Below are 12,786 nucleotides of genomic sequence, written 5' to 3' on the forward strand. Positions count from 1 at the left end.
TCAAGGCTGTATATTGTCTCCCTGCTTATTTAACTTGTATGTAGAGTACATTATGAGAAACACTAGGCTGGGTGAAGCACAAGCTGGAATCAAGATTGCCAGGAGAAATATCAATAACCTCAGATATGCAGATGATATCACCCTTATGGCAGAAAGTGAAGAAGAACTAAAGAGCCTCTTGTTGAAAGTGAAAGAGGAGAGTGAAAAAGTTGGCTTAAAACTCAACATTCAGAAAACTAACATCATGGCATCTGGTACCATCACTTCATGGCAAATAGATGGGGAAACAGTGGAAACAGTGTCAGGCTTTATTTTTCTGGGCTCCAAAATCACTGCAGATGGTGACTGCAGCCATAAAATTATAAGACACTTACTCCTTGGAAGATAAGTTATGACCAAGCTAGACAGCATATTAAAAAGCAGAAATATTACTTTGTCAACAGAGATCCATCCAGTCAAAGCTAATGCTTTTCCAGTAGTCATGTATGGATGTGAAAGTTGGACTATAAAGAAAGCTGAGCATTGAAGAATTGATGCTTTTGAACTGTGGTGTTGGAGAAGACTCTTGAGAGTCCCTTGGACTGCAAAGAGATCCAACCAGTCCATCCTAAAGAAAATAAGACCTGACTGTTCATTGGAAGGACTGATACTGAAGCTGAAACTCCAATACTTCAGCCACTAGATGCAAAGATCTGACTCATTTGAAAAGACCCAGATGCTGGGAAAGATTGAAGGTGGGAGGAGAAGGGGATGACAGAGGATGAGATGGTTGGATGGCATCACTAACTTGATGGACATGAGTTTGAGCAAGCTGGGAGTTGGGGATGGACAGGGAAGCCTGACGTGCTGCAGTCTATGTGGTCACAAAGAATCAGACACGACTGAGCAGCTAAACTGTCTGATGACTCAGTAGTTCCACTCCTAGATATATACTGAAAAAAAACAAAAACACTAATTCAAAAAGATACATGCACCCAATATTCATAGCCACATTATTCATAATAGCCAAGATATAAAAGCAACCTAAGTGTTCATCAAAAGATGAATGGATGAAGATGTGGTATACATACATAATGGAATAATATACAACCATACACAAGTATGAAATTCTGCAATTTGTAGCTTTATGGATGGACTGGGAAGGCATTATGCTAAAGTGAAATAAGTTGACAGAGAAAGATAATACTGTATGATATCACTTATATGTGGATGCTAAGGTGGGAGGAGAAGGGGATGACAGAGGCTGAGTTGGTTGGATCGCATCACCGACTCAATGGACATGATTTGAGTAAACTCCAGGAGTTGGTGATAGACAGGGAGGCCTGGAGTGCTGCAGTCCATGGGGTCGCAAGGAGTCGGACACATGAACTGAACTGAAAAGTTCTCCAAATTAACATATATTCTGTCATTTCCAGTAGAATTCTGTGAAATATGATTTGTGTGAGACAGCTATAGAGAACTTCTCCAGGACATTTAAAACAATGATTCATTTAAACCAGTGGTTCTCCATGTCCTGGAGTAGTTCCATAGTTTTGGAGACTAAAATGATCAGTTTTCTTATAGTGTATGTATTTGTTTTGTGAATTCAGATTTTTTGTAATGTAAATTTTTTAACTTGGGGACAACTTCTTATTTTACTCTTTTCAGAATCTTTTTTCTGACACACATTTACACATGCCATCTAAATTCATTTTCCTCCAGGCTGTCCCTGATAGGTAAAGAGGAACAGGAATGATTATTCCCATTGTCTGGAAGAATCTAAGCCTGAGGAAAAATGGGCTAATTTGCACAAGAATACCCAGGAAGTCAACGAAAGATTAAGCCAAAATATATGGACTCTTTCCAGCAAACTCTACTACGTACACTCAAAAGACTTGTTTGTTCTTGACCAAAATGCTGGTCTCATTGTAACTTCTAGGGGGACTAGCAGGGGTGGGAGCATAAAAATAGCCAAGGCATACCCTTGTTTGGCTTAAGAATTGTAGGGAAGTACTTACCAAGGAGAGAGGAGTACAGTCTCATCATTGAGAAGGCAAGGTGGATGGGAGATGTTTGGACCACAAATTTACAATGAAGGCGAGTAAATTCAAGGCAGGGCTGGACAAGCCACATGAACATGTCATTGACCTAAGAGTACAAGTAAAATTTGACGTTAACAAGTGTGTTTAAGAACTTGGTACACCTCAAGGAGGCTGAAGATAAGACTACTGATAATTTTTGAGTCTAGGTATAGTGAAGAAAATCCATAGGCAACAAGACCTGTGCCCCCAGTTTCTATTTAACGTGCAGTCCACTGACTATGCCCACTCCTCCCGTTCTACTGAGCTGAATATGGAAGAAAAGCTTGGAAGCCACTATGGGTCAGCTACAGCATGCATGAAACAGTTTTAGGTTCCAGGAGCCACTATATATGACTTTTCTATATAAAAATGTTAGGAATTCTAAACAACTGATTTGGAAATGACTGACTGGCATTTATAAGGCAGGACTCCTGTAGAAAGTGGACACTGAGAGGTCTGGGCTTATTTTCAGTAATTCCCCACATGTATGTATGTATGTACATACTTACTCGTGGGTATGATGATTCTTATCTCTTGGCTCTGCTCCCTACCCACTTACTCTTCAGAAGAAATTACTTGATTTTCTCCTCTTTAGTGTTTTCTCTTAAACTTTGTGACTCCTACTGAAAATTACCTTGTTATTTTTTTTTTGTAAGTAGGCAGGTCATCATTAAATAAATACACTCATAGGTGATTATATGTGGATATGTGTGCATATATAAATGTATAGATGCTTTTCTATGTATACTCCCAAAGAAGGGCAATGCTAAAGAAAATGTCCAAACTATGGCACAGTTGCACTCATCTCACAGGCTAGGAAGTAATGCTCAAAATCCTTCAAGCTAGGCTTCAGCAGTACATGAACCAAGAACTTCCAGATATACAAGCTGGATTTAGAAAAGCCAGAGGAACCAGAGATCAGATTGCCGGTATTCACTGGATCATAGAAAAAGCAAGAGAATTCCTGATAAACATCTACTTCTGCTTCATTGACTAGGCTAAAGCCTTTGACTGTGTGGATCACAACAAACTGGAAAATTCTTAAACAGATAGGAATACCAGACCACCTTACCTGTCTCCTGAGAAACCTGTGTGCAGGTCAAGAAACAACAGTTAGAATCGGACATGAAACAATGGACTGGTTTAAAATTGGCAAAGGAGAACATCAAGGCTGTATACTGTCACTCTGCTTATTTAACATCTGCAGAGTAGATCATGAGAAATGCTGGTGTAGATGAATCATAAGCTGGAATCAAGATTGTCGGGAGAAATATTATCAATCTTAGATATGGAGATGACACCATCCTAATGGTAGAAAGTGAGGAGGAACTAAAGAGCCTCATGATGAAGGTGAAAGATAAGAGTGAAAAAGCTGCCTTAAAACTCAACATTCGATGGAAGAGTAGTTTAAAAGGGAGGGGATATATGTATACCTATGGCTGATTCAGGTTGAGGTTTGACAGAGAACAACAAAATTCTGTAAAATAATTATCCTTCAATAAAAAAATAAATTAAAAAACCCTCAACATTCAAAAAACTAAGATCATGGCATCCGGTCTCATCACTTCATGGCAAATAGATGGGGAAACAATGACAGACTTTATTTTCTTGGGCTCCAAAATCACTGCAGATGGTGACTGCAGCCATGAAATTAAAAGATGCCTGCTCCTTGGGAGAAAAGCTATGACAAACCTAGACAGTGTATTAAAAAGCAGAAACAGTACTTTGCTGACAAAGGTCCATAAAGTCAAAGCTATGGTTTTTCCAGCAGTCATGTGCAGATATGAGAGTTGGACTGTAGAGAAGACTGAGTGCGAAAGAATTGATGCTTTAGAACTGTGGTGTTGGAGAAGACTCTTGAGAGTCCCTAGGACAGCAAGGAGATAAAAACAGTTAATCTTAAAGGAAATCCCCTGAATATTCATTGGATGGACTGATGCTAAAGCTGAGGTTGCAATACTTTGGCCACCTGATGTGAAGAGCCAACTCATTAGAAAAGACCCTAATGCTGGGAAGGATTGAGGGCAAGAGGAGAAGGGGGTGACATAGGATCAGATGGTTGGATGGCATTACCAAGTTAATGGACATGAGTTTGAGCAAACTCTGGGATATAGTGAAGGACAGGGAAGCCTGGTGTGCTACAGTCCATGGGGTTGCAAAGAGTTGGATACGATTAAGTGACTAAACAACAACAATGACTGTGTATGAGTACTTGGATATGTGGTACTCAGTCAACAAGTATTTATTGTGCATCTACTACACGCAGTGTGATAGGCACTAAGGATAAATGATGAACAAGAGAGACAAGGTCTCTGTTCTCATGGTTTACAGTCTCAGGGGCAGGGGAGACAATAAATAATTAAACAAGCAAGGAAATGACTTAAGTATTTACAAATCCTGCAATGTACTAGCAGGAAACAAATAAATGTATTACAATTGGATAAAACAAGAAGGGTTTAATAGGGTAGTCAGGGAAGACTTCTTGGAGAAGCGGGGCTTTATGCTAAGACCTGGGTGGCAAAGGTGAATCAACCCTTATGAGACTAAATGGGGCAAGATTTCCAGAAAGAGGAATAAAAAGTGCAAAAACCTCGAGAAGGTAAAATCTGGGGTTTTCTAGGAATGGAAACAAGACCCCAGGGCTGGAAGGTAATAAGCTGAGCCTGAGAGGAGTGTAGGTGATGAGGCTGGAGGGGCAGGCTGGGTGGAATCACAATCTCAGAAGTCCTGGTAAGAAGTTAGACTACTGAGGACACTGGGAAATCTGTGAAGGCTTCCTGTGCATGTGTAGACTGGCTTCTGACTATGCATCTGGACATGTGTCTGTAAATAAACATTATATATAAATATAATATGTATATTATATATATGTATATAGTACATGTATACAGTACATACATGTATATACAGACATGTACATAGTACATGTATACAAATGTGATAGGAAAGGGGCCACCCTACGCAGATCCCCAGAGCATTTCTACAGTGAGAAGAGAATCTAACTCAAATCCTTCTTGGCTTCTTCCATGGGAAACTTTACTAGGCAACCCTGTTAATGCAGCAAAAGGCAAAAAGTACCATAAGCACTCATTTTTCCTTTCTACTTCCATCATCTGCGTGTGTTCTAATCTAACCTGAACATTCACACCTCTTTTAGGGAAGGAAGAAGAAAATGGACACTCTTGCTAGCTGCACTAAGAGAATTTCTCACTGGTTTTAGCTCCCTAGATTTAGGAGGTATGGAGTCTAGGTTACAGGGGATGGGAAGTGGCAGGAAAAAGAAGAACACAGATCTTCCTAACCTGGTACACCTCTAGAGCAACTTCCAGAGGCATTTCTGCTGGTGGGCAAAGGGTCAAGGGGTGACATCCCAGTAATCATATAGAACATTTCTCAAGCGCCAGAATTCTCCACTGAGGAGTCAAAAAGTAATGGAGAAGATGGAAGAGAAAGCAGAAATTGACTACACAATTCCAGCTCCACATGCAAAATAAAATAAAATAATAATGGCAAGAAGCCAGAAAGCAAGGTAATTGGGGACAATCAGGGAATTTCCTGCCCCTCCTTGCCTTCCATAATTATGAATGTGAAAACGATCCTAGAAGGCCTTTGAGATGAGGAGTCGGGAGACAGGGAAGGACAGAAAGGAAAGGGACCAGAGGGTCTCACCAATTCCTTGTGCTCCTCAGTGAGACTGGAAGGCAGGGTATCCATGTAGGAATCCTTCAGGGGCTTCCAGCCTAGCTGATGGGGTTCCATGTAGATCATCCCACACCTGGCAAGCACAAACAGAGGGCCATCCTGGTTCACATTGGGCTCCCAAGCATGTAGGGGTGAGGTAAATAGGCTGGAGCTTGGGCTGGAGCACAGACCTTCACCAGCTCCAAGCCAAAGGAAAGATGCACAGATTTTGCCAGGAAAGTGTTGAGACCAGTGCTAAGAGTGGGGTCTTGAGAATCAGAGACCTGTATTCAAATCTCAGCCCCAGATCCTACTAATTGAGTGACATCGGAAAAATTTCTTTTCTGTCTCTGAATTTGAGTCCCTGTCTGTAAATTGAAGAATATAAAAAATAAGCAGCTTATAAGATTATTATAATGGTTAAATGAAAGGCCAGTAAAGAATTTGGCACTATGTCTAGCATATGGAACACTCTTAATGAAAACTACTATTATAATTTTCATAATGTTAGTACATTACCATGTACTGACATGTAACATTGTATTTAGCAAGTTTTTCCCCATTCTGTTATATCTAGGCACACTCCTCTTTGTTACTAACACTGGCTACCATTTATTCAGCACCTACTATGTGTCAGCCACTATGCCAAGTCTTAAGGCCTTCATTTCTAAATATTCCTCTTTATGGTTTACACTTTAGACATGAGGAGACACTAGATCAGAGAGGCTTATTGACTTGGAAGAGGTCACACAGCTAGCAAATGGTGTGTTCAAGGTGGGAACCCAGGTTGGTCTAACTTGCCATGTGCTCTTTCTACTCCCTTACATTGCCTTTGGGAATGTGAGCTTATTTTTATTTTATTATTTTATTTGTTGTGGACTGGGAGGCACATGATTGGATTATTATCCTTGGCACACTCATCATTAGCCCATGCATGACCTTTCTTAGTTAATTGTTTTCAATAATGTAATCAGTGTCCATGAACCCAACACCCAGACAGAAGCTACGGTTTTGACAATAACCTTTATCTAATTATAAAGTCTCCCTTATCCTATCCCCCTGGCTTTCCCCACCTAGATTACACAGAATCTTGAATCTCACATTCACTGGTCCTTTGATTTCTTATTTTCTTATGGTTTTATATACATACACATATTTAATTGTTTAGTTGGTTTTAATAATTTAAAAGGGGATACTATGCTGCATGTAATATTACAGGCTTACTTTTCTTGCATTTTAAAAAGTATTTATTATTTATTTTTGGTTGGGTTAGGTCTTCGTTGCTGTGAAGGCTTTTCTTTAGTTGTGGCGAGTGAGGGGTTACTCTCTAGTTGCGGTGCACAAGCTTCTCATTGCAGTGGCCCCTCTTGCTGTCCAGCGTGGGCTCTAGGCATGCAGGCTTCAGTAGTTGTGGCTCCTGGGCTCTGGAGCACAGGCTCAGTAGTTGAGGCACTAGGGCTTAGTTGCCCTGGGGCATGTGGGATCTTCCCAGATCAGGGTTCAATGCCATGTCTCCTGCATTGGTAGGTGGATTCTTTACTACTAAGCCACCAGAAAAGCCCTACAGGCTTACTTTTATATATAATACTGCTTAGATTTTATCTTTAATTTTATTAAGACTTATCTATAAAGACACTTATCAGTACAGTTCACTTATTTTGAATGACATACAAATACTACCTTCTGTGATTTTATTATACTTTCTAATTCTCTCCTATTAATAGGCATTTGGGTCATTTCTAAGTGTTATTGTGAATCGTGCTACTCTGAAAATTCTGGTACATGTCTCCTGTTGTACATGGGCACAAGTTTATTTTCAGTATATACTCACAAGCAGAATTGCTCAGCCATAGGGTATATGAAGGTTCAACTTTAGGAGGTAGTTCAGCTCAGTCACTCAGTCATGTCTGACTCTGCGACCCCATGAACTGCAGCACGCCAGGCTTCCCTGTCCATCACCAACTCCTCAAGCCTACTCAAACTCTTGTCCATCGCACTGGTGATGCCATCCAACCATCTCATCTTCTGTCATCCCCTTCTTTTCCCACCTTCAATCTTTCTCAGCATCAGGGTCTTTTCAAATGAGTCAGTTCTTTGCATCAGGTGGCCAAAGTATTAGAGTTTCAGCCTCATCATCAGTCCTTCCAATGAATATTCAGGTCTGATTTCCTTTAGGATGGACTGGCTGGATCTCTTTGCAGTCCATGGGACTCTCAAGAGTCTTCTCCAATACCACAGTTCAAAAGCATCTTATCCAAAGTGTTTGCCTGATTTTGTATTGAGGACTGATTTTATGACAAAGTCTGACAAAAGGTAATATAGGTGATCTGCTAGAATTTAATCATATTTGTGGCTTTTCCTCCTGTTTAAGGTTAGTGAGGCTTTGCCTTACCTCAGGGGGCCCATGCAAGCTGACTCACCGGCTCACAGTGGCTGGGGAGGCCTGTTCCAGGTCAGCTGGCTCGAAGATCAGACTCATCTTAGGGCTCATCTGAATAATCTCTCCACTCATTAAACACAGCTGAAAGTACAAAGCAGAGGGGTAGAGGGCAGCAAATGTGTTGAAATCTATCTGCAAATAAAAGGCCTCAGTGGAGACAGAGATGGTTTGAATTCATTCAACAAATGTTTCTTGAGCACCTACTCTGTGCCAGGCACGATGCTAGCTGTGCAGAATAAAACAGACAAAAAAATTCCTGTCCTCTTGAGGTCTGCATTCTGCTGGGAAGAACAGATGATAGGCAAAATATATAGGCTATACAAGGATGAAAATGCTTTGGAGAGTTGGAGAATCCTGTGTCTGGTGAGATGTAATGTTAAATAGGGAAGTCAGAGAACCACTGAATGGCAGCCTTAGATGAAGAATCTAGAAATTATCAGATTACAGCTAGTTTAATGGTTCCTTCCTCAGTGTTTAAAACAGAACTTAATTGCACACTGGCATCCTATTTTATTTTCTCAAGTTTCCCACAAAGACTCCTGGAATGCCTCAGGGACTGGTCTAGGGTTAGAGTGATAAGAATATCTCCAAATCATTTTTGAAATGGAAAGATCATTAGAAGCCCCAGTGTTTAGCATGTATATCCCTACAGAAAGTAGTGCAAATATACAGGACAGCCTCTGAGTATATACACTAAGTCTGTGGCACTGCTTCTCATTTCCCAACATGGGTTAAAGTGAGATGTTTAAGTCCTAAGATGGCTTGAGGCCTTGGTCTCTCAGGGGAAAAGAAGAAATTCCATTGCTCCATGTTTCTCCTCCTAAGTTTCTGTCTAAAGAGCTTCTTGCAAATTACCTGACCCACATCAAACATATCTGTAATCAGGTCATTACTTGCAACCCCAGAAAGGTCACAGCTGTTACGGACTAACACCACTAACAGTGTCATCTCTGAATATCGAGAAAAGTAAAATAGACCCATAGCTGTGACAGTAGTTTGATTTCATTCAGAGCTGAGAAGAGCCATCAGGAATTTCACTGACTCTTTATACTTCTGATCTCAAGATCAACCAATACATGTATACAATTAGTTTACATAACATAGCCCATATCATGGAATAAAACTCACTTCTATATTTATGTTATATAATCAAAATTATGAACATGCTATTACTAGTATATGTGTGTAATTTGGATAATTAAGCTTTCCATTGTTGAGCATGACTCAGTCTTGCAAAATGTAAATGCAGTTGGAAAATATATTTGGATTTGATAAGGCAGTATAGTCAGTGTAAGAAATCTCCCTTGATTCAAGTTAATGTATGGCAAAACCAATACAATATTGTAAAGTAAAATAAATAAATAAATAAACAGAAGAAAAAAATGAATATAATAAAATAAAAAAACCTCTTCCTTTGAAATGGTGATAAATATTATTTTATTTTAACCCTTATATAGCACTTGCTACATGACAGGCACTATTATAAGCAGTTTGTAAATATTAATTTATCTAATCTTACTAACAATATTATAACACAGACACTATTATCCTCATTTTACAGATGATGCAATTGAGGTATAGGTATAGCTTTTCTAAGGTTACGTGACTGCTGAGTAGTAAGATAGGATCTGAACCCAGGCTGTCCAGCTCCAGAGACTAAGCTCTTTGCCACTACGCTTACTGCAGTAGGCAGAACATATCTTCCAAAGACTGCTGCAATGTCTGCTAACCCACGTGTACTTTTGCAGTGTGATCTCACCCACCTCCATTAAGAGGTGGCATCTATTTCTCTACTTCCTTGAATCTGGAAAGGTTCTGTGACTTCTTTGACTTAACAAAATTCAGAGAAAGTAATGCTGTTTGAGTTCCAAGTAGAGATTTTAATTTCCTGCCTCTTGCAAATCAACCACCAGGTAAGGAGTGCCACTACTCAAGACCACCAAATGATAAGCCCAAGTCACATGGACAGGCCTGGAGGATAAGATGCTATTTGAGAGAAAGAGAGGCAGAGAGAGAGAGACAAAGAGAGACAGAGACAGAGAGTTACAGAGAGACAGACAAGTCAAGGAGGAAAGAGCCCCCAAAAACTGAGTGAAGAAGCTACCATGGATGTGGCTCCTCTAGCCCTAGCCACCCCAGATGACATCATGAGGATTAGCTTAGCCCTTTTGAGCCTTTTCAAAATTTATAATCTACAGTATCACGAGCAAAGTTAAGCCACTAAGTATTAAGATAGTTTGCATCTTTATTTATACAGCAATGGATAACCAAAATACATCCCATATATCAGGTGCTTTGTATGGACTATCTTAATTAGCAACACCCCTATTTTATTACTACCTTTTTAACAAATGAAGAAATTGGTTCAGAGAAGTTATGTGACTTGCCCAACTTGCTCAATTGTAGAGCTAGTAGTCCAATTTAAAGCCAGAACCAAGGCTTTTAACAATTATACAACAGTATTTCAAAACACACTCAACTTACCCACTATAGGTAAAAACAAAAGTATAATTCATGAATTGATAACTGTTACTTTCTTATGTGGCATTTATTCTCAGTGTAAATAAGTGTATACATTATATATCCTGATCAATCACTCACTTCAGTAAAAGAGTTTATTCCCCATCCATGTAAAAGTGGTATCAGAAAGGTACCTTTTTATTGTCATCCAGAACAGTGTTCATATTTTCAATCCAAACAGCATCCACTGGCCCATCAAATATAATCCACTTGCGGTCATCAGACAAAGAAGATGCTTGCTCTCGGAAAGCATTGGCAAGGACACCATCTGTCCATTCGTGGCTCACTTGATCAAAGCACCCATACAGCTGCCCCATGGTGATAGCCTTGGGATTAATGATCTTATACTCCACAGCGAACTCTTCCATCTGTTTGGCTGGACAAGAAGGTGCAACACAAGTTACAAAGTTTCTGGTGAAACTTTAGATAAGAGTCAATGCTATCTAAAAGGTCAAATTTATCAGCATGCCTTCCAAGGACAGTCCTTATAAAATTTATACTCAGTCTGTGTAAACATTGGAATAACTGGATAGGCAATGCCTTAAATTGTTAGGTTATTACAGCTATTAGTTTCTCACCATATTGTCTTCTGATGCTCATTTCAAACAAGTCAAATGAGCCATTCAGATCTAAATAAAGTCTGTCTGGGCCTAAAATAACTCGGGCAGTAAAGGAGACAGATGCCATATAATCAGGTCTCTTTATGTATCTGGCTTTCATGGCTACCCTAGAACCTTGGTTTTGACTTGAGATGAGGAAACAACTGACAGGTAAAAGAGGGTTACTTTCCTTTTCCTCTATCTGAAGGGCTAGCTAAGCCCTGGAACCTCTTATTTCATTGCTCAATAAATGTTCCCTGAGAATAGAGCACCAGGACCGAACTGGAATACACAGGCTAATGGATGGTACATCATATGTAATAACAGAAAGTAACCACACTTTTACATGATCCTTCAAAGTAAGGAAAAACTGGAGTGCATGAACCATGAACTAAGTAAAGAATTGTTCCTGCAGAATCCTGAGGCAAAGACAACGGGGTAGCCTCCTTTCTCTTCATTTAGTTTCCTAAACTATATTCAATACCTAAATTACTATTTAAGTTGGAAATGCCCAAATTAGTTTTTAATGTCAAGTCAGTGCTGAAAACAAAAATCTCAAAAATCCAACAGTAACTCGTTATTACAAAAAATATTAAAACAAAGCACACTGGAAGGGATTGTGTAAACACAGGCAGAGCGAGGCACTGCTTTTCAAAACCACAGCTTTGTGTTTTTATAAAAGGAAAACCCCCAAAACTGTTTCTCTGGCAAAAGACATAGCTTTTGTTTATTGAGTAGACACTGTGCTAAGTTATTTATCTGTATGAACTAATTTAATTATCACAATGATCCCATTATCACAATGATGCCTCTGGGAAAACAGAGGCAAAGATAGATTTAGTAACTTGCCCAAGGTCTGTGTCTGAGTCAAAAGTCTGAGGCCTTATCTTCTACATTAAATGAAAGGAAGGAAAGAAGGAAAGGAGGAGGGAGGGAGGGAAGCAGAGTGGAGGGGAGGGAGGGAGAATGGGAGGCAGAAAAAAAGGGAGAGGGAAGACAAAGAAAGAGAGGCAAAGAAGGAATGGAAAGAAAACAGAAACCATGCAGTGATCTGTTTTTAGAACAATTTTGTTCAGGCAAGTGGCAGGAGTTTCCCTCTCACGGAGAAGCTTTTGGAGAAATCACAGTTCAGCATTTGAGAAAATTCCTCCAGCCTAATGGTGCACATAAAACCCCCTGTTAGAAGCTCTCCCTCTATTTTCTGCCTGCAGACCCCTGTGTGCCATGTTCTATTTCTGGCTCTAATGTCACAATCCAGGGATGGCAAAGCTAACAGCCTAGCATCATCTCTCTGGAACCAGTCAACTAAGTGGGGACACCTGTTCTTCCTGGAAGTCAGGGATGTGAGTTTTACCTTCGTATAAATCACCCAGAGCTGCAGCCAACACTTTATAAGCACAGGTCTTGCCACCCATGGGATCTCCAACAATCATATAGCCATGTCTTACCAGCATCATCTCGTAGATCTGGGAGGGAACACCATGTA

General features: G+C 40.0%; 1 protein-coding gene across 2 annotated transcripts in view; it reads right to left on the minus strand.

Moving 5' to 3' along the window:
• DNAH3 (dynein axonemal heavy chain 3) overlaps positions 1–12,786 on the minus strand; it is a 254,086-nt gene that overhangs the window by 115,449 nt on the left and 125,851 nt on the right. For both annotated transcript variants that reach the window (XM_070779177.1, XM_070779176.1), the window contains 5 exons: positions 12,655–12,766; positions 10,836–11,077; positions 8,162–8,262; positions 5,730–5,835; positions 1,998–2,127 (listed from right to left, as the gene is read on the minus strand). In XM_070779177.1, the coding sequence (XP_070635278.1) occupies positions 1,998–2,127; positions 5,730–5,835; positions 8,162–8,262; positions 10,836–11,077; positions 12,655–12,766 (691 nt within the window). The remainder of the gene's footprint in view (positions 1–1,997; positions 2,128–5,729; positions 5,836–8,161; positions 8,263–10,835; positions 11,078–12,654; positions 12,767–12,786) is intronic.

This window comes from Bos indicus, chromosome 25, assembly GCF_029378745.1.
Source record: "Bos indicus isolate NIAB-ARS_2022 breed Sahiwal x Tharparkar chromosome 25, NIAB-ARS_B.indTharparkar_mat_pri_1.0, whole genome shotgun sequence".
Taxonomy (NCBI): Eukaryota; Metazoa; Chordata; class Mammalia; order Artiodactyla; family Bovidae; genus Bos; species Bos indicus.